This window comes from Pan troglodytes, chromosome 19 (genome assembly GCF_028858775.2).
Source record: "Pan troglodytes isolate AG18354 chromosome 19, NHGRI_mPanTro3-v2.0_pri, whole genome shotgun sequence".
Lineage (NCBI taxonomy): Eukaryota > Metazoa > Chordata > Mammalia > Primates > Hominidae > Pan > Pan troglodytes.
This window is the reverse complement of record NC_072417.2, coordinates 18,929,625-18,949,473: the sequence shown is the minus strand read 5'-3', so window position 1 is coordinate 18,949,473 and position 19,849 is coordinate 18,929,625. Positions and strand designations below refer to the sequence as shown.

General features: G+C 44.9%; 1 protein-coding gene across 2 annotated transcripts in view; it reads left to right on the top strand.

The window, feature by feature from the left end:
* Nucleotides 1-236: 236 nt before the first annotated feature.
* Nucleotides 237-19,849, top strand: part of B4GALNT2 (beta-1,4-N-acetyl-galactosaminyltransferase 2) — a 35,803-nt gene continuing 16,190 nt past the window's right edge. Inside the window, exons 1-4 of one of the 2 annotated variants that reach the window (XM_054670290.1) lie at nt 237-250; nt 8,689-8,889; nt 9,477-9,614; nt 19,062-19,168. In XM_054670290.1, coding sequence (XP_054526265.1) covers nt 237-250; nt 8,689-8,889; nt 9,477-9,614; nt 19,062-19,168 — 460 coding nt within the window. Of the gene's footprint in view, nt 251-313; nt 664-8,688; nt 8,890-9,476; nt 9,615-19,061; nt 19,169-19,849 lie in introns of those variants that run through there. The other variant, XM_054670291.1, reaches the window with a different exon arrangement.

Here is a 19,849-nt window from a genome sequence, read left to right as displayed (position 1 = left end):
TTTCTTTAAGCGGGAGAGAGAAGCCCGATCACCTGCAGCGGAGGAGAAAGGTCCAGGGTAGAGGTGGGGGCGCTGGTGTGGGGGCGGTCAGGAGGGAAGGGCGGGGGCCGTCCCAAGCGTCCTGCACCTGCCCTACTCGCCGAGAATTTGCCCGGGTCGGTGCCAGGGCGGGGCAGTCGGCGGCCTGGCTGCTAGGCTCCGCGACATCCGGCAGTCTGAGGGCGGCGGGATTCGGGATGACTTCGGGCGGGTGAGTGTCCCCGGGGCAGAGCAGAGCGAGAGGTGAAACTTCGGGAGCCGGGAGCGCCGCGGGTCCTTTCTGGCGTCTGCAGAGCCGGCAGGTGCTGGGGACGCAGACGCCGGAGCCAGGGAGCGGGCGGTTGGAGTCTTAAGTCCAACCAGTTCCCCGCATAGGTGGCTGCAGAGGCGAGGTGACGGCGCGTGCGGAACGAACTCTGCACCCCCAGGAATGGGGAGCGCTGGCTTTTCCGTGGGAAAATTCCACGTGGAGGTGGCCTCTCGCGGCCGGGAATGTGTCTCGGGGACGCCCGAGTGTGGGAATCGGCTCGGGAGTGCGGGCTTCGGGGCTCTCTGCTTGGAACTCAGAGGCGCTGATCCAGCCTGGGGCCCGTTTGCTGCCCACGGGAGGAGCCGCCGTCAGGGGTATGTGGGTGCCCGGGCGCGGGGACTGCGGGCTGTGGACAGTCGGGGAGCCTGGCGGCTTGGTCTCCTCCACAGTCCGCGCGGAGTCAGGGAAAAGTCGGTTTTCAAATCCAGGCGCCCACCGCAGGGCAGAGTGAGCTGCGGTTGTGTGGCCCCGCGTGCTAAAGAGCCTCTACGGAGTGATATAATAATTAACGGGGTAAAGTACATTTGAAAGGCTAAATTAATTTTTATAAGCTACGAAGAAGGATCAGACATACATTTGGTATTCTTTTATCCGCAAAGTTTATTTTGTTTGTATTTTCCAAAACTCTAAAACAATCGCTAAACTTGACAAAGAAGTCATCTCACAAAAATGCAATAACATGTTTGTGACATGACATCTTGTAAGCATGAAAAAGAACACGTTTGGCCGGGCGCAGTGGCTCTCACCTGTAATCCCAGCACTTTGGGAGGCCGAGGTGGGCGGATCACTTGAGGTCAGGAGTTCAAGACCAGCCTGGCCAACATGGTGAAACCCCGTCTCTACTAAAAATACAAAAATTAGCCAGGTGTGGTGGCAAGTGCCTGTAATCCCAGCTACTTGGGAGGCCGAAGCAGGAGAATGACTTGAACCTGGAAGCAGAGGTTGCAGTGAGCCCAGATTGCTCCATTGCACTCCAGCCTGGGCGACAGAGGGAGACTCTGTCTCAAAAACAAACAAACAAACAAAACAAACAAACAAAAAGCAGCAACACACGTTGAATAGAGGATTGGCGGAATGGGGGAAAGGAAGGCAGCTTTGCATCCATCCACGTCCTTGGCTAAGGCTTTCATTGCAGCGTTCCCCTTCCCCAACTTCCCCGACTCCACATTCCTTCATGGGTGACTGAAAAGGAGGAAGCTGGGAGGCCTGATACTGATGCGGATAAATTTAAAGCTGGCAAATCCTCGGCAAATTTGACTTTTCCTCCACCTGTGGAATCATGCATAAAAGGTCTGCAGTTTCTTTTTAATTGACAAATAATAATCGTACATATTCATGAGGTACATAGTGATATTTTGATACATGTAGTGATAAACACATAGCATAGTGATAAGATCAGGATAATTAGCATATACGTCTTCTCAAACGTTTATCATTTCTTCGTGTTGGGAGCAAACATTCAATATCTTCCTCCTAGCTATTTGAAACTATATTATTATCATTATTTTGAGATGCAGTCTTGCTCCAACACCCAGGCTGGAGTGCAGTGATGCGATCTCGGCTCACTGCAATCTTTCCCTCCCGAGCTCAAGTGATTCTTCCACCTCAGCCTCCCGAGTAGCTGGGATTACAGGCGTGCGCACGCGCGCCACCATGCCCAACTAATTTTTGTTATTTTATTTTATTTTTTTAGACAAAGTCTAGCTCTGTGGCCCAGGCTGGAGTGCAGTGGCGCAATCTCGGCTCACTGCAACCTCCACCTCCATGGTTCAAGCAATTCCCCTGCCTCAGCCTCCAGAGTAGCCGAAATTACAGGCGCACGCCACCACGCCCTGCTAATTTCTTTTGTATTTTTAGTAGAGACAGGGTCTCATCATGTTGGCCAAGCTAGTCCTGAACTCCTGACCTCAAATGATCCACCCGCCTCGGCCTCCCAAAGTGCTGGGAGTACAGACATGAGCCACAGTGCCCAGCCTGATACTATATATTATTGTAACTATGTTCATCCTACAATGTTACAAAACACTGAAAGGCATTTCTGCTATCTAGCTGAAACTGTGTAACCATGCCCTTGGACTTCCTAGTGTTCAGGACCGTGAGCCAAATAAATTTTTCTGTATAAATTACTCCGTGGTATACCTGTGGTATTTTGTAATGGCAGCGCAAAATGGATTAAGACAGTTTCTATAACTCGAATAGTTTAAATGTATTTATTTTTCTGGGTACCATTTTAGAAAATTTAGAAGTTAAGATGTTACAGAAATATGTGACAAAGATAGTGCAAACTCAAATTACACACACACACACACAGAGTATTTCTGAGCTTCGGTTTGTTCCATTCACTTATTTGCTTATTCCTGAATTGGTAACATGCTTTTAATAACTGTGGCCTTATCGTAACTTTGCTCTTTAGTAGTAATATAGCTATCCTTCTTTTTTTTTTTTTTTTTGACGGAGTTTCACTTTGCAACCTCCGCCTCCCAGGTTCAAGCGATTCTCCTGCCTCTGCAGGTGCGTGCCACCATGCCCGCCTAAGATGGAGTTTCACCACGTTAGCTAGGATGGTCTTGATCTCCTGATCTCATGATCTGCCCGCCTCGGCCTCCCAAAGTGCTGGGATTACAGGCATGAGCCACCGCGCCCGGCCCATCCTTCTTATTTTTAATATCTTCCTTGCTATTCTCATGTGTTACTTCTAATAAATTTTAGAGTCATTTTGACCGATAAAAAATCTGTTCTGTTAGCCTCTGTGGTGTGTGCCTATAGTCCCAGCTACTCAGAAAGCTGAGGCAGGAGGATTACTTGAGCCCAGGAGTTTGGGACCAGCCAGGGCAACATAGTGAGAGCCTGGCTCTAAAAAAGGAAAATCCTGGCCGGGCATGGTGGCTCACGCCTGTAATCCCAGCATTTTGGGAGGCCGAGGCGGGCGGATCACGAGGTCAGGAGATCTAGACCATCCTGGCTAACATGGCGAAACTCCGTCTCTACTAAAAATACAAAAATAAAATAAAATAAAATAAAATAAAAATTAGCCAGGTATGGAGGTGCGTGCCTGTAGTCCCAGCTACTTGGGAGGCTGAGGCAGGAGAATGGCGTGAACCTGGGAGGTGGAGCTCGCAGTGAGCTGAGATCACGCCACTGCACTCCAGCCTGGGCGACAGAGCGAGACTCTGGATCAAAAAAAAAAAAAAGAAAAGAAAAGAAAATCCTGTTTTGCTTTTATTCATGTGGTTATTATATTAAATTTATAAATTACTATAGAGCAAAGTTACATCTCTACAAAATTGAGCTATTCTGTCAAGAATAAAAAGAAGGTATCTCAATCTATTCATATATATATTTCCCTAATACAGTGGTAATTTGCTTAATTCTTTATTTGTTCAGTGACAAAATTAATTCTTGATCATTACTAAAAAAGAAAGAAAAAAGAGAGACTATAGAAACACGTTCATTTAATAGTGCAGATCACAATTAAGAACTTGATGTGTGTCATTTCAGGCATACAATCCAATAAAGTTTTAATTTTTTAAGGGTGCAGATTTTATATTTTATGTATATTCAGTAATTTGATTTTTTAAAAGGTGGCTTTATTTACTTAGATGTTTAAGCTCTCACATTAGAGTTTATTTATTTATTTATTTATTTATTTATTTATTTTTGAGATGGAGTTTCCCTCTTGTCACCCAGGCTGGAGCACAGTGGTGCGATCTCAGCCCACTGCAACCTCCACCTCCTGGGTTCAAGTGATTCTTATACCTCAGCCTTCCAAGTAGCTGGGATTACAGGTGCCTGCCACTACACTCAGCTAATTTTTGTATTTTTAGTGGAGACGGGGTTTCACCATGTTGGCCAGGCTGGTCTCGAACTTCTGACCTCAGGTGATCTGCCTGCCTCGGCCTCCCAAAGTGCTGGGATTACAGGCGTGAACCACCGGGCCCAGCCTCACATTAGAGTTTTATAAGCTGGTGAACACTTGGCAAATTGTTTCTCCCAGAGAACTACAAGCATACATTCTTACACATTAAACTAATATCAATACACATCACAATTTTATCAATTACATAGTAAAACAAATTATCGAGTATACAAATATTAAGTTACACAGCTTAAAAGGCATGTAATATATCAGATGTCTGCTCAGTTCATTACCAGAAACCCACTTTTTTTTTCCCCAAAGAGAGATTGACAAGAAAAGGAAAAAATTCACACTTAAACAAAATAACTGTAAACAACTTCCAATAGGTATTTTAAAAATTACAAGCTGTTCAGAAATTTTATGATTAAAAATTGCTTTAGTTATATAATATGGTTTGAATGTGCCCCTCAGAGTTCATGCGTTGGAAACTTCATCCCCAATTAGACAATGTTAAGAAATGGGGCCTTATAAGAGGTGATGAGGCCGGAAGGGCTCTGCGCTCATGAGTGGATTAATGCCATTGTCATGGGAGTGGGTTCGTTATAGTAGGAGTGGATTCCTCATAAAAGGACAAATTCAGCCCCCTCTTGCTGTGTCTCTCACATGCACTCACTTGTTTTTCCACCTTCCACCATGGGATGATGCAGCAAGAAGGTCCCCAGATGTGGCCCCTGGATCTTGGATTTGCCAGCCTCCAGAACATAAACTTCTGTTCCCTGTAAATTACCCAGTCTCAGGTATTCTGTTATAGCAGCACAAAACCATACAAAACAGACCAAGGCAGTGTGATAACAGAGCATCGTTTCCTTTTAAAATGTATTTACTAAATTAAAATGTATGTTCTACATATTCTGCACAAGACAAAAAACACATTTTACCAAAAATATTTAATTGTTCCCTCCCATTCTTTTTCAGAACTTAACAGGGAGGCCCCTGTTAAGTTACCCACTAAAATTTAAGCATTCGATGAAATGTAATGTCTGGAGATATTAAAGACATGTGCTTCCATACAGTGTAGATTTTCAAAATGAAAATCCATAACAGCACAAGATGAGACTTAGAGGAAGATGTTAAATGATCACTGTGAGACCTGATTAAAATCCAACAAAAATCAGTGGTTGCACAAACCTGATGTATATTGGTACAAATGCAGTAGATATAAACATAAAGTGAGCAGGCAAATAATCAGATAGGCCCCATTTTCAATGTTTGAAATGACAGGAGGAATAAACCATGTAAGGTCTAGAGTGTTCCTAGTTCCGGGGATTTTAGTTCTGTGTGATACTAAAAATATACAAGTATTGGGCAGGCCATTTAGGCACTTAATCTCTCTAAATTTCCTATACATTAATAAGATTCTAGCATGGCAATAGACTTAAAGATTTATAACTCAAGACTGCATGATTTCAGGAAATGTCAGTTGGTACCAACCATAGGCACATCTTAAATGCTAAAAACCAAGAATCTTTTGCTAAGCGCCCAAGAGATCAAGATCATATGGGCCACCTAAGAGTCTGCCACATAAGTCCCACATGTTTCTTCTTAAGTATCTGCCTGCCTGGGTCATTTTGTGTTATGTTGTTAATTTGAAGCAGATTTCTGCTTTCATTATGTTTTCTGACTTGTTGGCTTATAGAAACCTTTGTAGGGTAGTGGTTAAAAGTGTGGTCTGCTTTTGAATTCTGCATCTGTCATAACCGAGAAAGCAGGTTACTTTTCCTATTTAGCTTCAGCTATCTCATCTGATCATTGCGTGGAGTAATCAAACTTCTCTCGGCCAGCCTTGGTGGCTCATGCGTGTAATCCCATCAGTTTGGGAGGCCGAGGCAGGCAGATCACCTGAGGTCAGGAGTTTGAGACCAGCCTGGCCAACATGGTGAAACCCCGTCTCCACTAAAAATACAAAAAATAGCCGGGTGTGGTGGTGGGCGCCTGTAATCCCAGCTATTCAGGAGGCTGAGGCAGGAGAATCATTTGAACCCAGGAGGTGGAGGTTGCAGTGAGCTGAGATTGTGCCACTGCACTCCAGCCTGGGTGACAAAGCGAGACTCTGTCTCAAACAAAACAAAACAAACAATAACAAAAGAAAAACAAAAAATAAAACTTCTCTTGTTATGCTGTTGTGAGGATTAAGTGAGATAATGCACACAAAGCTCTTGGCAGGGGGTCTAGAACATACTAAGTGGTCATTAGACAATTATTATTATTAATTTTTTTACTATATTTTGTCACCAGGTACCCTATTAAAATCTTACTAATAGCTTCTCACCTCATACATTTTAGTTTTCTGAATATGTAATCATTTCATCTGTAAATAATACTTTTTATTTCCCTTTTCGTTATTTATGTTTTTATTCCATAAGCTAATCTTACTGCATTGATTAGCACTTCCATGACAATGTTAGATAATAGCAGTGGGCGTTTTTGTTTTTTTTTTTTTTTGGAGACAGAGTCTCCCTCTGACACCGAGGCTGGAGTGCAGTGGTGCAGTTTTGACTCACTATATCCTTCGCCTTCCGGGCTCAAGTGATCGTCCCACCTCAGCCTCCCAAGTAGCTGGGACCACAGGCCTGGGCCATCACGCCCAGCTATTTTTTTTTTCAGTAGAGACATTCACCATGTTGCTGGTCTCAAACTCCTGAGCTCAAGCGATCCGCCTGCCTCGGCCCCCCAAAGTGCTGGGATTACAGGCGTGAGACACCATGCCCAGCCTATTATGTTTTTAGAGATGGGGTCTCAGTTGCCCAGGCTGTAATGCAGTAGTGCGATCATAGCTCACTACAGCCTTGAACTCCTGGGCTCAAGGGATTCTCCTGCCTTAGCCTCCTGAGTAGTTAGGACTATAGGCACATGCCATGGTGCTTGGCTATTTTTCAATTTTTTGTAGATACAGGGTCTTGTTTTGTTGCCCAGGACGGTCCTGAACTCCTGGCTTCAAGTGATCCTCCTGCCTAGGTCTCCCAAAGTGCTCAGATTATGGGCATGAGCCACTATGCCCGGCCAGGTTACATTTGAATTGCATTGTCAGAATGTATGATCTGAACGATTTCTACTTTATTACAGTTTTCTTTGTGTCCTAATATGTGGCCAACTTTTTTTTTTTGAGACAGAGTCTCAAATTACCACTGTATTAGGGAAATATATATGAATAGATTGAGATACCTTCTTTTTATTCTTGAATAGAATAGCTCAATTTTGTAGAGATGTAACTTTGCCCTATATTAATTTATAAATTCAATATAATAACCGCGTGAATAAAAGCAAAACAGGATTTTGTTTCTTTTTTTTTTTTTTGAGACAGAATCTCTCTCTGTTGCCCAGACTGGAGTGCAGTGGCGTGATCTCAGCTCACTGCGACCTCCGCCTCCCAGGTTCACACCATTCTCCTGCCTCAGCCTCCTGAGTAGCTGGGACTACAGGCGTCCGCCACAACACCCGACTAATTTTTTGTATTTTTAGTAGAGATGGGGTTTCACCATGTTAGCCAGGATGGTCTCGATCTCCTGACCTCGTGATCCACCCGCCTTGGCCTCCCGAAGTGCTGGGATTACAGGCATGAGCCACCACACCTGGCATATGTGGCCAATTTTTATGTTTTAAGAGCTCTTTAACAGAATACAAATTATATCATTTTGTTGTTCTGCTGCTTTAAAATATTTTTGAGACTTGATCAAGTGAGACATGTCAGCATCTCTAACTATCTTTGTATTTCTAATCCTTCTTTCATATCCTGCCATTTTTTACTTTGTATATTTTAATGCTATTATTAGTGGATAAAAGTTCACGGCTATCTGTTTTGGTATCATGCATTTGATCACTATAAGTGGTCTTTCTGTCCTATTTAATACTCTTTTTTATTGCCTTGAATTTAGCTATGCTGACATTAACATTACTAACCTTTTTTTTTTTTTTTTTTTTGAGGAGTCTCGCTCTGTCGCCAGGCTGGAGTGCAGTGGCGTGATCTTGGCTCACTGCAACCTCTGCCTCCCGGGTTCAAGCGATTCTCCTGTCTCACCTCCCAAGTAGCTGGCACTACAGGCACACGCCACCATGCCCAGCTAATTTTTGTATTTTTAGTAGAGGCTGGGTTTCATCATGTTGGCCAGGATGGTCTTGATTTCTTGACCTCGTGATCCGCCTGCCTCGGCCTCCCAAAATGCTGGGATTACAGGTGTGAGCCACCGTGCCCAGCCTCTAACCTTTTTTTTTTTCTGGATTTTTTTGCCATCCTTTTATTTGTAATTTTTCTAAGTCCCTTTGTTGCAAATTGATTCTTTCCTCCTCTGTTTATCAGAAATCGATTTTAGTGACCAATATAAGCTATGTGCTTAGCTTACATTTTTCCTGAAATTATCAGTCTCATATACATTACAAAATCAAGAAAAAAGATTTTAACGTAATCTGTTCTTTTGTGTCCCAACAGCTCGAGATTTCTGTGGCTCCTCAAGATATTGGTCATAATCCTGGTACTTGGCATTGTTGGATTTATGTTCGGAAGCATGTTCCTTCAAGCAGTGTTCAGCAGCCCCAAGCCAGAACTCCCAAGTCCTGCCCCAGGTGTCCAGAAGCTGAAGCTTCTGCCTGAGGAACGTCTCAGGAACCTCTTTTCCTACGATGGAATCTGGTGAGAGACTGCGTGTTCTTTCTTTCACCTTAATGCACACATCTTCCTTGCTCCTCCTCAAGTACCATGCCCTACTGTGCCCATTGTACAGATGGTTCCCTTGCTTTCCTAAGCCTGCGCTGAATGCACAAGTGACTGCAAGCCAGGATAGGGCTTGGTCTGTACGATCCAGTCTATGTTCTCTATAGCATCCAGCAAAATCCCTTAAAACTTTGGAGAGCATGTAGTTTTTTTTAATCAAAACTGCAGAAAAGATGCTGCTTCTCTGTCTCTCTGCCCTCCTTTTATGGTGGGGTGAGATACAACTGACAGTCATGTGGCTCTCAGATTTAAAGAAGTTAGGTGCTGGGGACAATTCAAGAGAGGAAAAGTCTTCAGCCTTCCTCTGTCCCTGCTTCCCTCCCTTTGTCCCCTTGTCTCTGTGAGGGGCCAGTGCAGGGGACTCCAGGGTCTCATCATCTCAGAACAGTTGGGTGTAGGAAAGAAGATTTTCAGGGTAAACTACACACTGGATTAGGACTCCGGTTTCCTCTCACCCACCAGCCTACCCACCCAATCCATGTTTACAGTCCTCTTGCTTGTTTCAGGCTGTTCCCGAAAAATCAGTGCAAATGTGAAGCCAACAAAGAGCAGGGAGGTTACAACTTTCAGGATGCCTATGGCCAGAGCGACCTCCCAGCGGTGAAAGCGAGGAGACAGGCTGAATTTGAACACTTTCAGAGGAGGTAATGCAGGTCATGAAGGCCCTTGGGTTCTGAGATGCAACAAAAGCTCTCCCTATGTCCTGAGGGTGTGAATCTTAAGAGAAAAAGCAGGAAGGAATTCTCTCGCTTGCAAGGGTCCCTGGGAGGAACTATTAGGAATGAAACAAAAAGAAGGAATCGAGGAAATCATCCTTAAATGAAGATTTACAAAACTTTGTATGTACAAAACATTTCATAACAACAACAACAACAACAAAAAGCTGGGATTGGTGACACATGTCTGTCGTTCTAGCACTTTGGGAGGTCAAGATGGGAGGATAGCTTGAGCCCAGGAGTTTGAGACCAGCTTGGGCAATATAGTGAGACCCCCATCTCTACAAAAAATTTTTAAAATTAGCCAGGCATGATGGTACATGCCTGTAGTCCCAGCTACTCAGGAGGCTGAAGCGAGAGGATCACTTGAGCCCAGGAAGTTGAAGCTGCAATGAGCCAGGATCACACCACTACACTCCAGCTTGGGCAACAGATTGAAACTGTGTCTCCAACAAAAGCAAAAACAAAAACAAAAACAAAAAAAACAAAAGGAATGGAGATAGTTTGAAACATCTGGTGGTACATCCTCCATGCACCCAGGCCATCATAGCAGGTGATTTTGTAGTCATCACCAAGGTGCCCTATTTTATTCATTTATATGTTGAGAGCATACTACCCTGTGCTATATGCAAGGAGTGTATCCCTTTGTTTTAAATTACAAGGGGTGTCAACACTCAGGTGTATCAACCAGGATTGTTGGTTGAAAAAGGCAGAATTTGGCTGGGCGCGGTGGCTCACGCCTGTAATCCCAACACTTTGGGAGACTGAGGTGGGCGGATCACTTGAGGTCAGGAGTTCGAGACCAGCCTGGCCAACATGGTGAAACCCAATCTCTACTAAAAATACAAAAATTAGCTAGGCATGGTGGCGCACGCTTGTAATCCCAGCTACTTGGGAGGCTGAGGCAGGAGAATCACTTAAACCCAGGAGGTGGAGGTTGTAGTGAGCTGAGATTGTGCCACTGCCCTCCAGCCTGAGCAACAGAGCAAGACTCCATCTCAAAAAAAAGAAAAGAGAAAAAACAAACAAACAAACAACAACAACAACAAAAACAAAAAAACAAAAAAACAAAAAACAACAACAAAAAAAAAACAAGAAAAGGGCTGAACTTGATTCTGCCTGGCTTGTATCAAAAGGGAATTTGTTAGAAGGATGCTGGGGCCTTACCAAATCCATAGGTGGTAGGATGTCCAGGCTAGGAAATCAGGTAAGAACTAACGGAGCACTGAAAAACTGGTCAGGCTCCAGGGCCATCTGGTCCCCATATTGTTGTTGCTTCTGCAATGAACTGTCCCCAGGTTACTGCCTTAGTGCTCAATTAACTGAGCCTAACTCATGAATCAAAAGGAAGGGAAAGGGTGCATCAGACCCCTCCAGATTTGACTTTTGAAGCTAGCCACTGTCTTAGTCCATTTTCTGTTACTATAGCAGAATACTGCAGACTGGGTAATTTATAAAGAAAAGGTAAGTTTATTTAGCTTACGATTCTGGAGGCTGAGAAGTCTAACAGCATGGTGCTGGCATCTGGTGAAGGCTTCTTGCTACATCATAACATGGTGGAGGGTACCACATATTGACAGGGCAAGAGCACATGCATCAGCTGAGGTCTCTCTTCCTCTTCTTCTTATAAAACTACCAGTCCCTTGGTTGGGCATGGTGGCTCACGCCTGTAATTTCAGCACTTTGGGAGGCCAAGACAGGTGAACCACCTGAGGTCAGGAGTTTGAGACCAGCCTGGGCAACATGGCGAAACTCCATCTCTACTAAAAATATAAAAATTAGCCAGGCTGTGGTGGTGAGTGCCTGTAGTCCCAGCTACTCAGGAGGCTGAGGCAGGAGACTCACTTGAACCTGGGAGGTGGAGGTTGCAGTGAGCTGAGATCGGACCGCTGCACTCACTCCAGTCTGGGTGACAGAGTGAGACTCCATCTCAAAACAACAACAACAACAACAAAAACCACCAGTCCCATCATGGGGTCCCTACCTGATGACCTTATCCTAATTACTTCCTAAAGGCCCCTACCTCCAAACAACATATGAATTTGGGAATTAAGTTTCTAACACATGAAATTTGGGGAACACATTCAAACCATAGTAGCCACTACCCTCCAAATTACATGCAAGTGGAAGGCTCCCCAGAAGACAGATGGAGGCACCGTCTCCATCAGGAGGTGTTGAAAGCTGGACAGCCAGTGGAATACACAGGTGATGCTGGCATGGATTTCAACCCTGGTGCACCTAGCTATGTGAGGAGCAACTGGTCTTGGTAGTTAACAGTGCTGCCGCGGGAAGATGACTGGCTGCATTCAGGTCCTGCATCCTCTATCTGCCAGCTAGGTGATCTTGGGCAAGCTGCTTAATCTCTGTAAAATGGGGATGCTAATAACACCTAGCTCCAGTTGGGCATGGTGGCTCACGCCTGTAATACCAGCACTTTGGGAGGCCAAGACAGGCAGATCACCTGAGGTCAGGAGTTTGAGACCAGCCTAGCCAACATGGTGAAACCCCATGTATTAGTCAGGGTTTTCTTAGAGGGACAGAACTAACAGGGGGGAGAGAGAGAGAAAGTGAGAGAGAGAATTTATTAAGTATTAACTTACATGATCACAAGGTCCCACAACAGGCTGTCTGCAAGCTGAGGAGCAAAGAGAGCCAGTCCAAGTTCCAAAACTGAAGAAGTTGGAGTCCAATGTTCGAGGGCAGGAAGCACCCAGCACGAGAGAAAGATGTAGGCTGAGAGGCTAGGCTCGTCTCACCGCTTCACGTTTTTCTGTCTGCTTTATATTCGATGGCGTCTGATTAGATGGTGCCCACCCAATTAAGGGTGGGTCTGCCTTCCCCAGCCCACTGACTCAAATATCAGTCTCCTTTGGCAACACCCTCACAGACACACCCTGGATCAATATTGCATCCTTCAATCCAATCGAATTGACATTTAGTATTAACCAGCACAAGTCCACCCCTTGTCAACTTGAACCCATACACATCTCCTGAGATCATACATAATCTTCAAATAAAGACAATAATAAGGTTATAATTATGCCTAACATAATACAACTATCTTTTGTACGACCAGAAACACACCAATCCCCAACCCAAATACTATTACATAAAGTTAACAATACTTAGATGCTGATATGAAGTCAATAAATCTTACGTCACATGATAAAGGAAAAGGAAATAAAATGAAGATATTTTCTTAGTACAAGTGTGTATATGCACAAACATGTTTTTAACAAAAGAAAGAGGAAATACTCATGACAATTACAGTCCTCATTTCTGCAGCTGGTCACATGGTCGTAGCTGGTATTGATTATCTTCTTTTACTACCCATTCTGTATTCCCCTTGCCTTCAGCAAGCACCTCAGCAGGTAATGTTTTTTTTCCTGGTGGAGTGACCCAAACCTTCATTCCTGAAGGGTCTGGGTCATTTGTAGTCCTGCCTGGATTGGGCTATTGTAGTTTCCCATTGACCTTAATCACAGGGCATGGTAATACTAAGAGACACCCTAATGGATCTCCTGTATTCCATGTGCACTCTTCCTTACCTCCATTGTGGAGTAGTAGACTGATTTTATCTTGATAGCCCGGGTCAATCACCCCAGCTAACACAGTAACTTCCTTCTTAGCCTGTTGACATAAAGGTAGGAGGAGTCCAAAGTGTCCAGGTGGCAATATTAACTTCCACTTTAATGGAATCGTTGTTGTGTATACTGGTGGCAGCGTTCCTCCCTCTGGAACTAAGACCTCTAGGCCAGCAGAACATAATGTTGTGGGAACAGGAAGCAAAAATTTTGCTAGTGGATCACTAGGGGTGATGGTGAGTAGTGCTACTTCCCCTCTTTGATTCCTGGACCCATGAATCCTGGCCATGGGAGAATCAGTACCATATATTGGACACTGATTCAGAGCATACATGGCCTTCTGGAGAACTTTGCCTCAGCCCTGCAAAGTATTGTCACCTAGTTGGCATTATAATTGTGACTTCAAAAGGCCATTCCACCGTTCTATCAATCCAGCTGCTTCAGGATGATGGGGAACATGGTAAGACCAGTGAATTCCATGAGCATGAATCCATTGCCGCACTTCTTCTTCTTCTTTTTTTTCAAGATGGAGTTTTGTTCTTGTTGCCCAGGCTGGAGCGCAATGGCACGATCTCAGCTAACTGCAACCTCCACCTCCCAGGCTCAAGCAATTCTTCTGGCTTAGCCACCCGAGTAGTTGGGATTAAAGGTGCATGCCACCACTCCCTGTTAATTTTTGTATTTTTTATGGAGACGGGGTTTCCCCGTGTTGCCGAGGCTGGTTTTGAACCCCTAGCCTCAAGTGATCCACCCACCTTGGCCTCCCAAAGTGCTGGGATTACAGGCGTGAGCCACCATGCCTGGCCCAACACTGTCTTTTCTTAATTTCCATTGCTGACTGCTCCATAGGGATCCTCAAATTCTAGCTAAGCCATGTGTCTAAACATTCCTGTCTGATTGAGGGCTCCTTAAGGTGAGACTGTAGTTTTCCCATCAGTCCAAGGCCTCTATGAGAGCTAAACAGTCCTCCATCAGACTGGAAGGTTCATGCTTACAAGGGCTATGTCTCCTCCCTTAGACTGGTACTTCTAAGGCTGGGCTCTCTCTCCTTCCTTAGATTAGGGATTCCCTGAAGGTTGGCACTGCTCTTGCAGGATGTCTTCAGCTAATGAAATTACATATGATAAATAACCCAGAATCATTTGCTTCCTGGCCAATGTCACATAAGCTATATAAATCTCTGAAGTATATACAGGAGATGTTTCATAATTTACATTCTTCGTTACATGTTGGATGAGGTAATCTGGCAAAATTGCATTTAGAGACCACATCTGTTATCCTCCGGAGAATGCATGACTGATGTGGAAGGAATGACCCGGGAATCCATATAGGATGACTAATTAAGAGGATGTTTGTGCCTCTTGTCTGTATCCTTGAAATTACAAGTAGAGCTTGATACTGGATGAGATCTCTGACTCAGTTGAGGCTGATTGGTCAATCTGATCCTGTGTGTTAGTGCTACATTATACTTCCATTAAAAAGCAGCATGTGTAATGCTCCTCTAAGAAAAAGTTCATTTTTTTCCTCTTCTTTTCTTGTTTTCTTTTTCTTTATTCTTTTCTTTTCTTTCTTTTTTTTTTTTTTTTTTTTTTGAGACAAGGTCTGGCTGTGCTGCCCAGGCTGGAGTGCAGTGGTGCAATCTCAACCCACTGCAACCTCCACCTTCTGGGCTCAAGGGATCCTCCCACCTCAGCCTCCCAAATAGCTGGGACTACAGGTGCATGCTACCATGCCTGGCTAATTTTTGTGTTTTTTTGTAGATATGGGGTTTTGCCATGTTTCCCAGGCTTGTCTCAAACTCCTGAGCTCAAGCAATCCAGCTGTCTCAGCCTCCCAAAGTGCTGGGAATACAGGCATGAGCCACCATGCCTGGCCAGAAAAAGTCCATTTTAACCCACTCCCCTGACCACTACCACTGCTATTCTCGTCCCTTTCTTAAATGATAGGTTCCCTTGTAAACCTAGCTAAGGAGTCTGCCATTATGAATTTGGTATGTATTATTCCACACTATTTTTAAATACTGTTATATACATGTATGTTATATATATATGTGTGTGTGTGTATATATATCCATATAAACATACACTGTTGGTTTTTTGTGTATTTTAGTGTACTTGGTACCATAAAAACAAATCACTCTGAAATTTGTTTTTTTATTCAATTATATATATATATATTTCAGATTATAAGTTTATTCAATGCAAAATACTCCTCTGGCTGGGTGTGGTGGCTCATGCCAGTAATCCTAGCACTTTGGGAGGCTGAGGCAGGTGGATCACCTGAGGTCAGAAGCCCAGCCTGGCCAACATGGTGAAACCCTGTCTCTACTAAAAATACAAAAATTAGTCGAGCGTGATGGTGGGCGCCTGTAATCCCAGCTACCCAGGAGGCTGAGGCAGGACAATCACTTGAACCTGGGAGGTGGCAGTGGCAGTGAGCTAAGATCGTGCCGCTGCACTCCAGCCTGGGCGACAGAGTGAGATCCTGTCTCAAAAAAAAAAATAAAAACAAAACAAAGTCCTCTCCAATTTTACTGAGGTGGCTGACCACATCCACGACCAAATCTGCCTCTTACTGGAATTTGGTTGTTGACGCAGCCTCAGCCTCGGCTTTCTTGTTGGCAGCAGGCTGTGGGCTTCCCCACTTGTGGGTCTTGCAGGTGGCTCACCCTGCAGACCTTCAGGCAGAGACCTGCCAGTCTCTGGACAGCTGTGGCATAAGGTGGCAAGCACAATCTCTGGGGGCAGATGGAGGTCATCATGGAGATACTGGATACCCTTGTTGGTAAGGTACGCGTAGAAATGTCTCCAGGCAAACCGTTCCTGCACAAAGCCTCCGGACTTGAGAGACTGCATAACCTTCATGACATGAAGGTCGGGCACCTTCTTGTCTGCCAGCTCCAGGTGCTTAGGCATGTGGACATCCTTCTTGGCCACCGTGACTCCCTCCTTTAAAAGGAGTTCATAGGGCCGGGTGCGGTAGCTCACACCTGTAATCCCGGCACTTTGGGAGGCCGAGGCAGGCGGATCATGAGGTCAAGAGATCAAGACCATCCTGGCCAACATGGAGAAACCCCGTCTCTATTAAAAATACAAAAATTAGCTGGGCGTGGTGGCACGTGCCTGTAGTCCCAGCTACTTGGGAGGCTGAGGCAGGAGAATCACCTGAACCTGGGCGGTGGAGGTTGCAATAAGCCGAGATCGTGCCACTGAATTCCAGTCTGGCGACAGAGCGAGACCTTGTCTCAAAAAAAAAAAAAAAAAAAAAAAAAAAAAGGAGTTGATAAATGCATTCCCGTTCTTCTTAGGCATCGACATCTCGGTGGCTGCAGGGTCCGGGGCCAGAACTGGAAAGGAGTATGAAATGTTTTTAAGAGCTATGTGTATATCTAGTTCATCCCTCTTAATTGCAATATAGCTATGAATATGAATATGCTGCATTTTACTAAGCCACTTCCCTATTGAAAGGTATTTAGATTGTTGAAAAACTTTCATTTTTACATTTACATTATTTACAATAATATTACATTATATTTACATTATTTCCTTTTTCATTAAGACATGTATAAGGGCCAGGCGCGGTGGCTCACACCTGTAATCCCAACATTTTGGGAGGCTGAGGTGGGCGGATCACTTGAGGCCAGGAGTTCGATACCAGCCTGGCCAACATGGTGAAACCCCATCTCTACAAAAAAATACAAAAATTAGCTGGACATGGTGGTGTATGCCTGTAATCCCAGCTAGTCAGGAGGCTGAGGCAGGAAAATCGCTTGAACCCGGGAGGTGGAGTTTGCAGTGAGCCGAGATCGCACCACTGCATCTTGCCTGGGTGACAGGGTGAGTGAGACTTCGTCTCAGAAAAAAGAAAAATACACGTATAAGGATGTTCATTTCAAACAATGCTGAAATGAACATTCTTATGCTTGTCTTATTGCTTACACATGCAAGCATTTCTCCTTTCACCTAGCATCTTACTTGTTAGATCCCAGGGTATGCCTTTTTTATTTTTGATAGATATTGCCAAATTTCCCTCAAGAGGGCTTGTGTGAACTCACACTTTCATGAAGAGTGGGTAAGTGTCGCACCTTACATACACCTAACTAACGTTTGCTATCATCAAATTTTCAAACTTTAATGAAAAAGGTATTCCATGTTTTTTTAAATTCACATTTCCCTGATTGAAGCTGAGTATGTTCCATGTGTTCATTGCCATTTGTATTTCCTCTTCTGTTAATTACCTGTTTATGTTCTTTACCATTTAAAAATTTCGCCTTTTTCATATTCCTGTAAGTATTCACTATGATGGTCTAATCTTTTTTTCAAGGTAATTAAATGATCTCCTGGTTAAACTGGGCCCCGAAGGCTAACATTTCAACCATTGTACCGTAGTTCCTCAAAAAACTAATCTTGCTGGATGGTGCTATGTGCTTGCTTTTGACTAAAGATCGTTATCGGCCGGGTGTGGTGGCTGACGTTTGTAATCCCAGCACTTTGGGAGGCCAAGGCATGCGGATCATGAGATCAAGAGATCAAGACCATCCTGGCCAACATGGTGAAACCCCGTCTCTACTAAAAATACAAAAATTAGCCGGGCGTGGTGGTGTGTGCTTGTAGTCCCAGCTACTAAGGAGGCTGAGGCAGGAGAATCACTTGAACCCAGGAGGCAGAGGTTGCAGCGAGCTGAGATCGCACCACTGAACTCCAGCCTGGCAACCTAGCGAGACTCTGTCACACACACACACACACAAAAAAAATCGTTATCAACAACCAAAAAAACCATAAAAATAGTTATTCTGTTTCCTCTAAAAATGTTGTGACAACAATTACTCCCGTATACACTTTCTTGTGATTTAGTTTATTTATTATTTCAGCGGTAGGAGAAGTTCCACCTCCCTTCAGGAACTGGTGTACTTCTTCCTTTGGATATTAAGGACCATGTGATGATTGTCAATCGCTTTTATCCTGGTTCCCACGAAGTTCAGATGTGACTTTGGTGTTTAGCTGCTGCAGCTGGGTGGGCCCCTACCGTCTGATAATTTTCTTCTTCTATGCTGGTCATGGTTTTTTTAAAAAAAATATGCTTTGTTAGCCAGGCATGGTGGCTCTCTCCTATAGTCCTGGCTTCTCTGACAGCTGAGGCAGGAGGATTGCTTGAGCCCAGCGGTTGGAGACCAGCCTGGGCAACATAGTGAGACCCTATCTCTACAAAAAAATTTTAAAAATTAGCTGGGCTTGGTGGCATGTACCTGTAGTCCCAGCTATGAAAAGGCTGAGATGGGAGGACTGCCTGAGCCAGGGAGGTCAAGACTGCTGCGAGCCGTGATTGTGCCACTGTACTCCAGCCTGGGTGACAAAGTGAAACCCTGTCTCAAAAACAAAAATGCGGCCAGGTGCGGTGGCTCACGCCTGTAATCCCAGCACTTTGGGAGGCCAAGGCAGGTGGATCACTTGAGGTCAGGAGTTCAAGACCAGCCTAGCTAACATGGTGAAACCCTGTCTCTACTAAAAATACAACAAAATTAGCCGGGCGTGGTGGCGCACTCCTATAATCCCAGCTACTAGGTAGGCTGAGGCAGGAGAATCGCTTGAGCCCGGGAGGCGGAGCTTGCAGTGAGCCGAGATCGCACTATTGCACTCCAGCCTGGGTGACGAGAATGGAGGGAGACAGGGACAACCCAATTTTGATTTCTCCACATTGTCAGGGCAAGGCTCTGTGCACAGGCACCACTTTGAGAACGAACCAGGGACCAGCATCAGAGCAGCTGCTGACGTTTCTGTTCTCCTTCCTGCAGAGAAGGGCTGCCCCGCCCACTGCCCCTGCTGGTCCAGCCCAACCTCCCCTTTGGGTACCCAGTCCACGGAGTGGAGGTGATGCCCCTGCACACGGTTCCAATCCCAGGTAAGTACATCCACATACCGAGAGACCCCAGACAACATTCTCACTCTTCTAAGGCAAAAGGAGGGAGAGGTGGGGTGCAGTGGCTCATGCCTGTAATTCCAGCACTTTGGGAGTCCAAAGCAGGAGTTCAAGACTGCAGTGAGCTATCATCTTGCCAATACACTCCAGCCTGGGTGACAGAGTGAGACCCCGCTGTCTCTTAAAAAAACAACAACATAAAAGGGGCCGGGTGCTGTGCTCACGCCTGCCTAAAATCCCAGCACTTTGGGAGGCTGAGGTGGGTGGACTGCTTGAGCTCAGGAGTTTGAGACCAGCCTGGGCAATATGGCAAGACCCTGTCTCTACAAAAAATAGAAAAATTAGCTGGATGTGGCAGTGGGCACCTGTAGTCCCAACTACTTGTGGGGTTGAAGCAGAAGGGTTGCTTGAACCTGGGAGGCCGAGGCTGCAGTGAGCAGAGATTGTGCCGCTGCACTTCAGCCTGGGTGACAAAGTGAGATCCTGTCTCAAAAATAAATAAAAAATAAATAAATAAAAGTATGGAGCAGGCATTCATTGGTACCTGCTGTGTACTCAGCACAAGGCAAGAAGCTTGATGTGATTTTTTTTTTTTTTTTTTTACTGAGACGGAGTCTTGCTCCATCTCTCAGGCTAGAGTGCAGTAGCATGATCTCGGGTCAC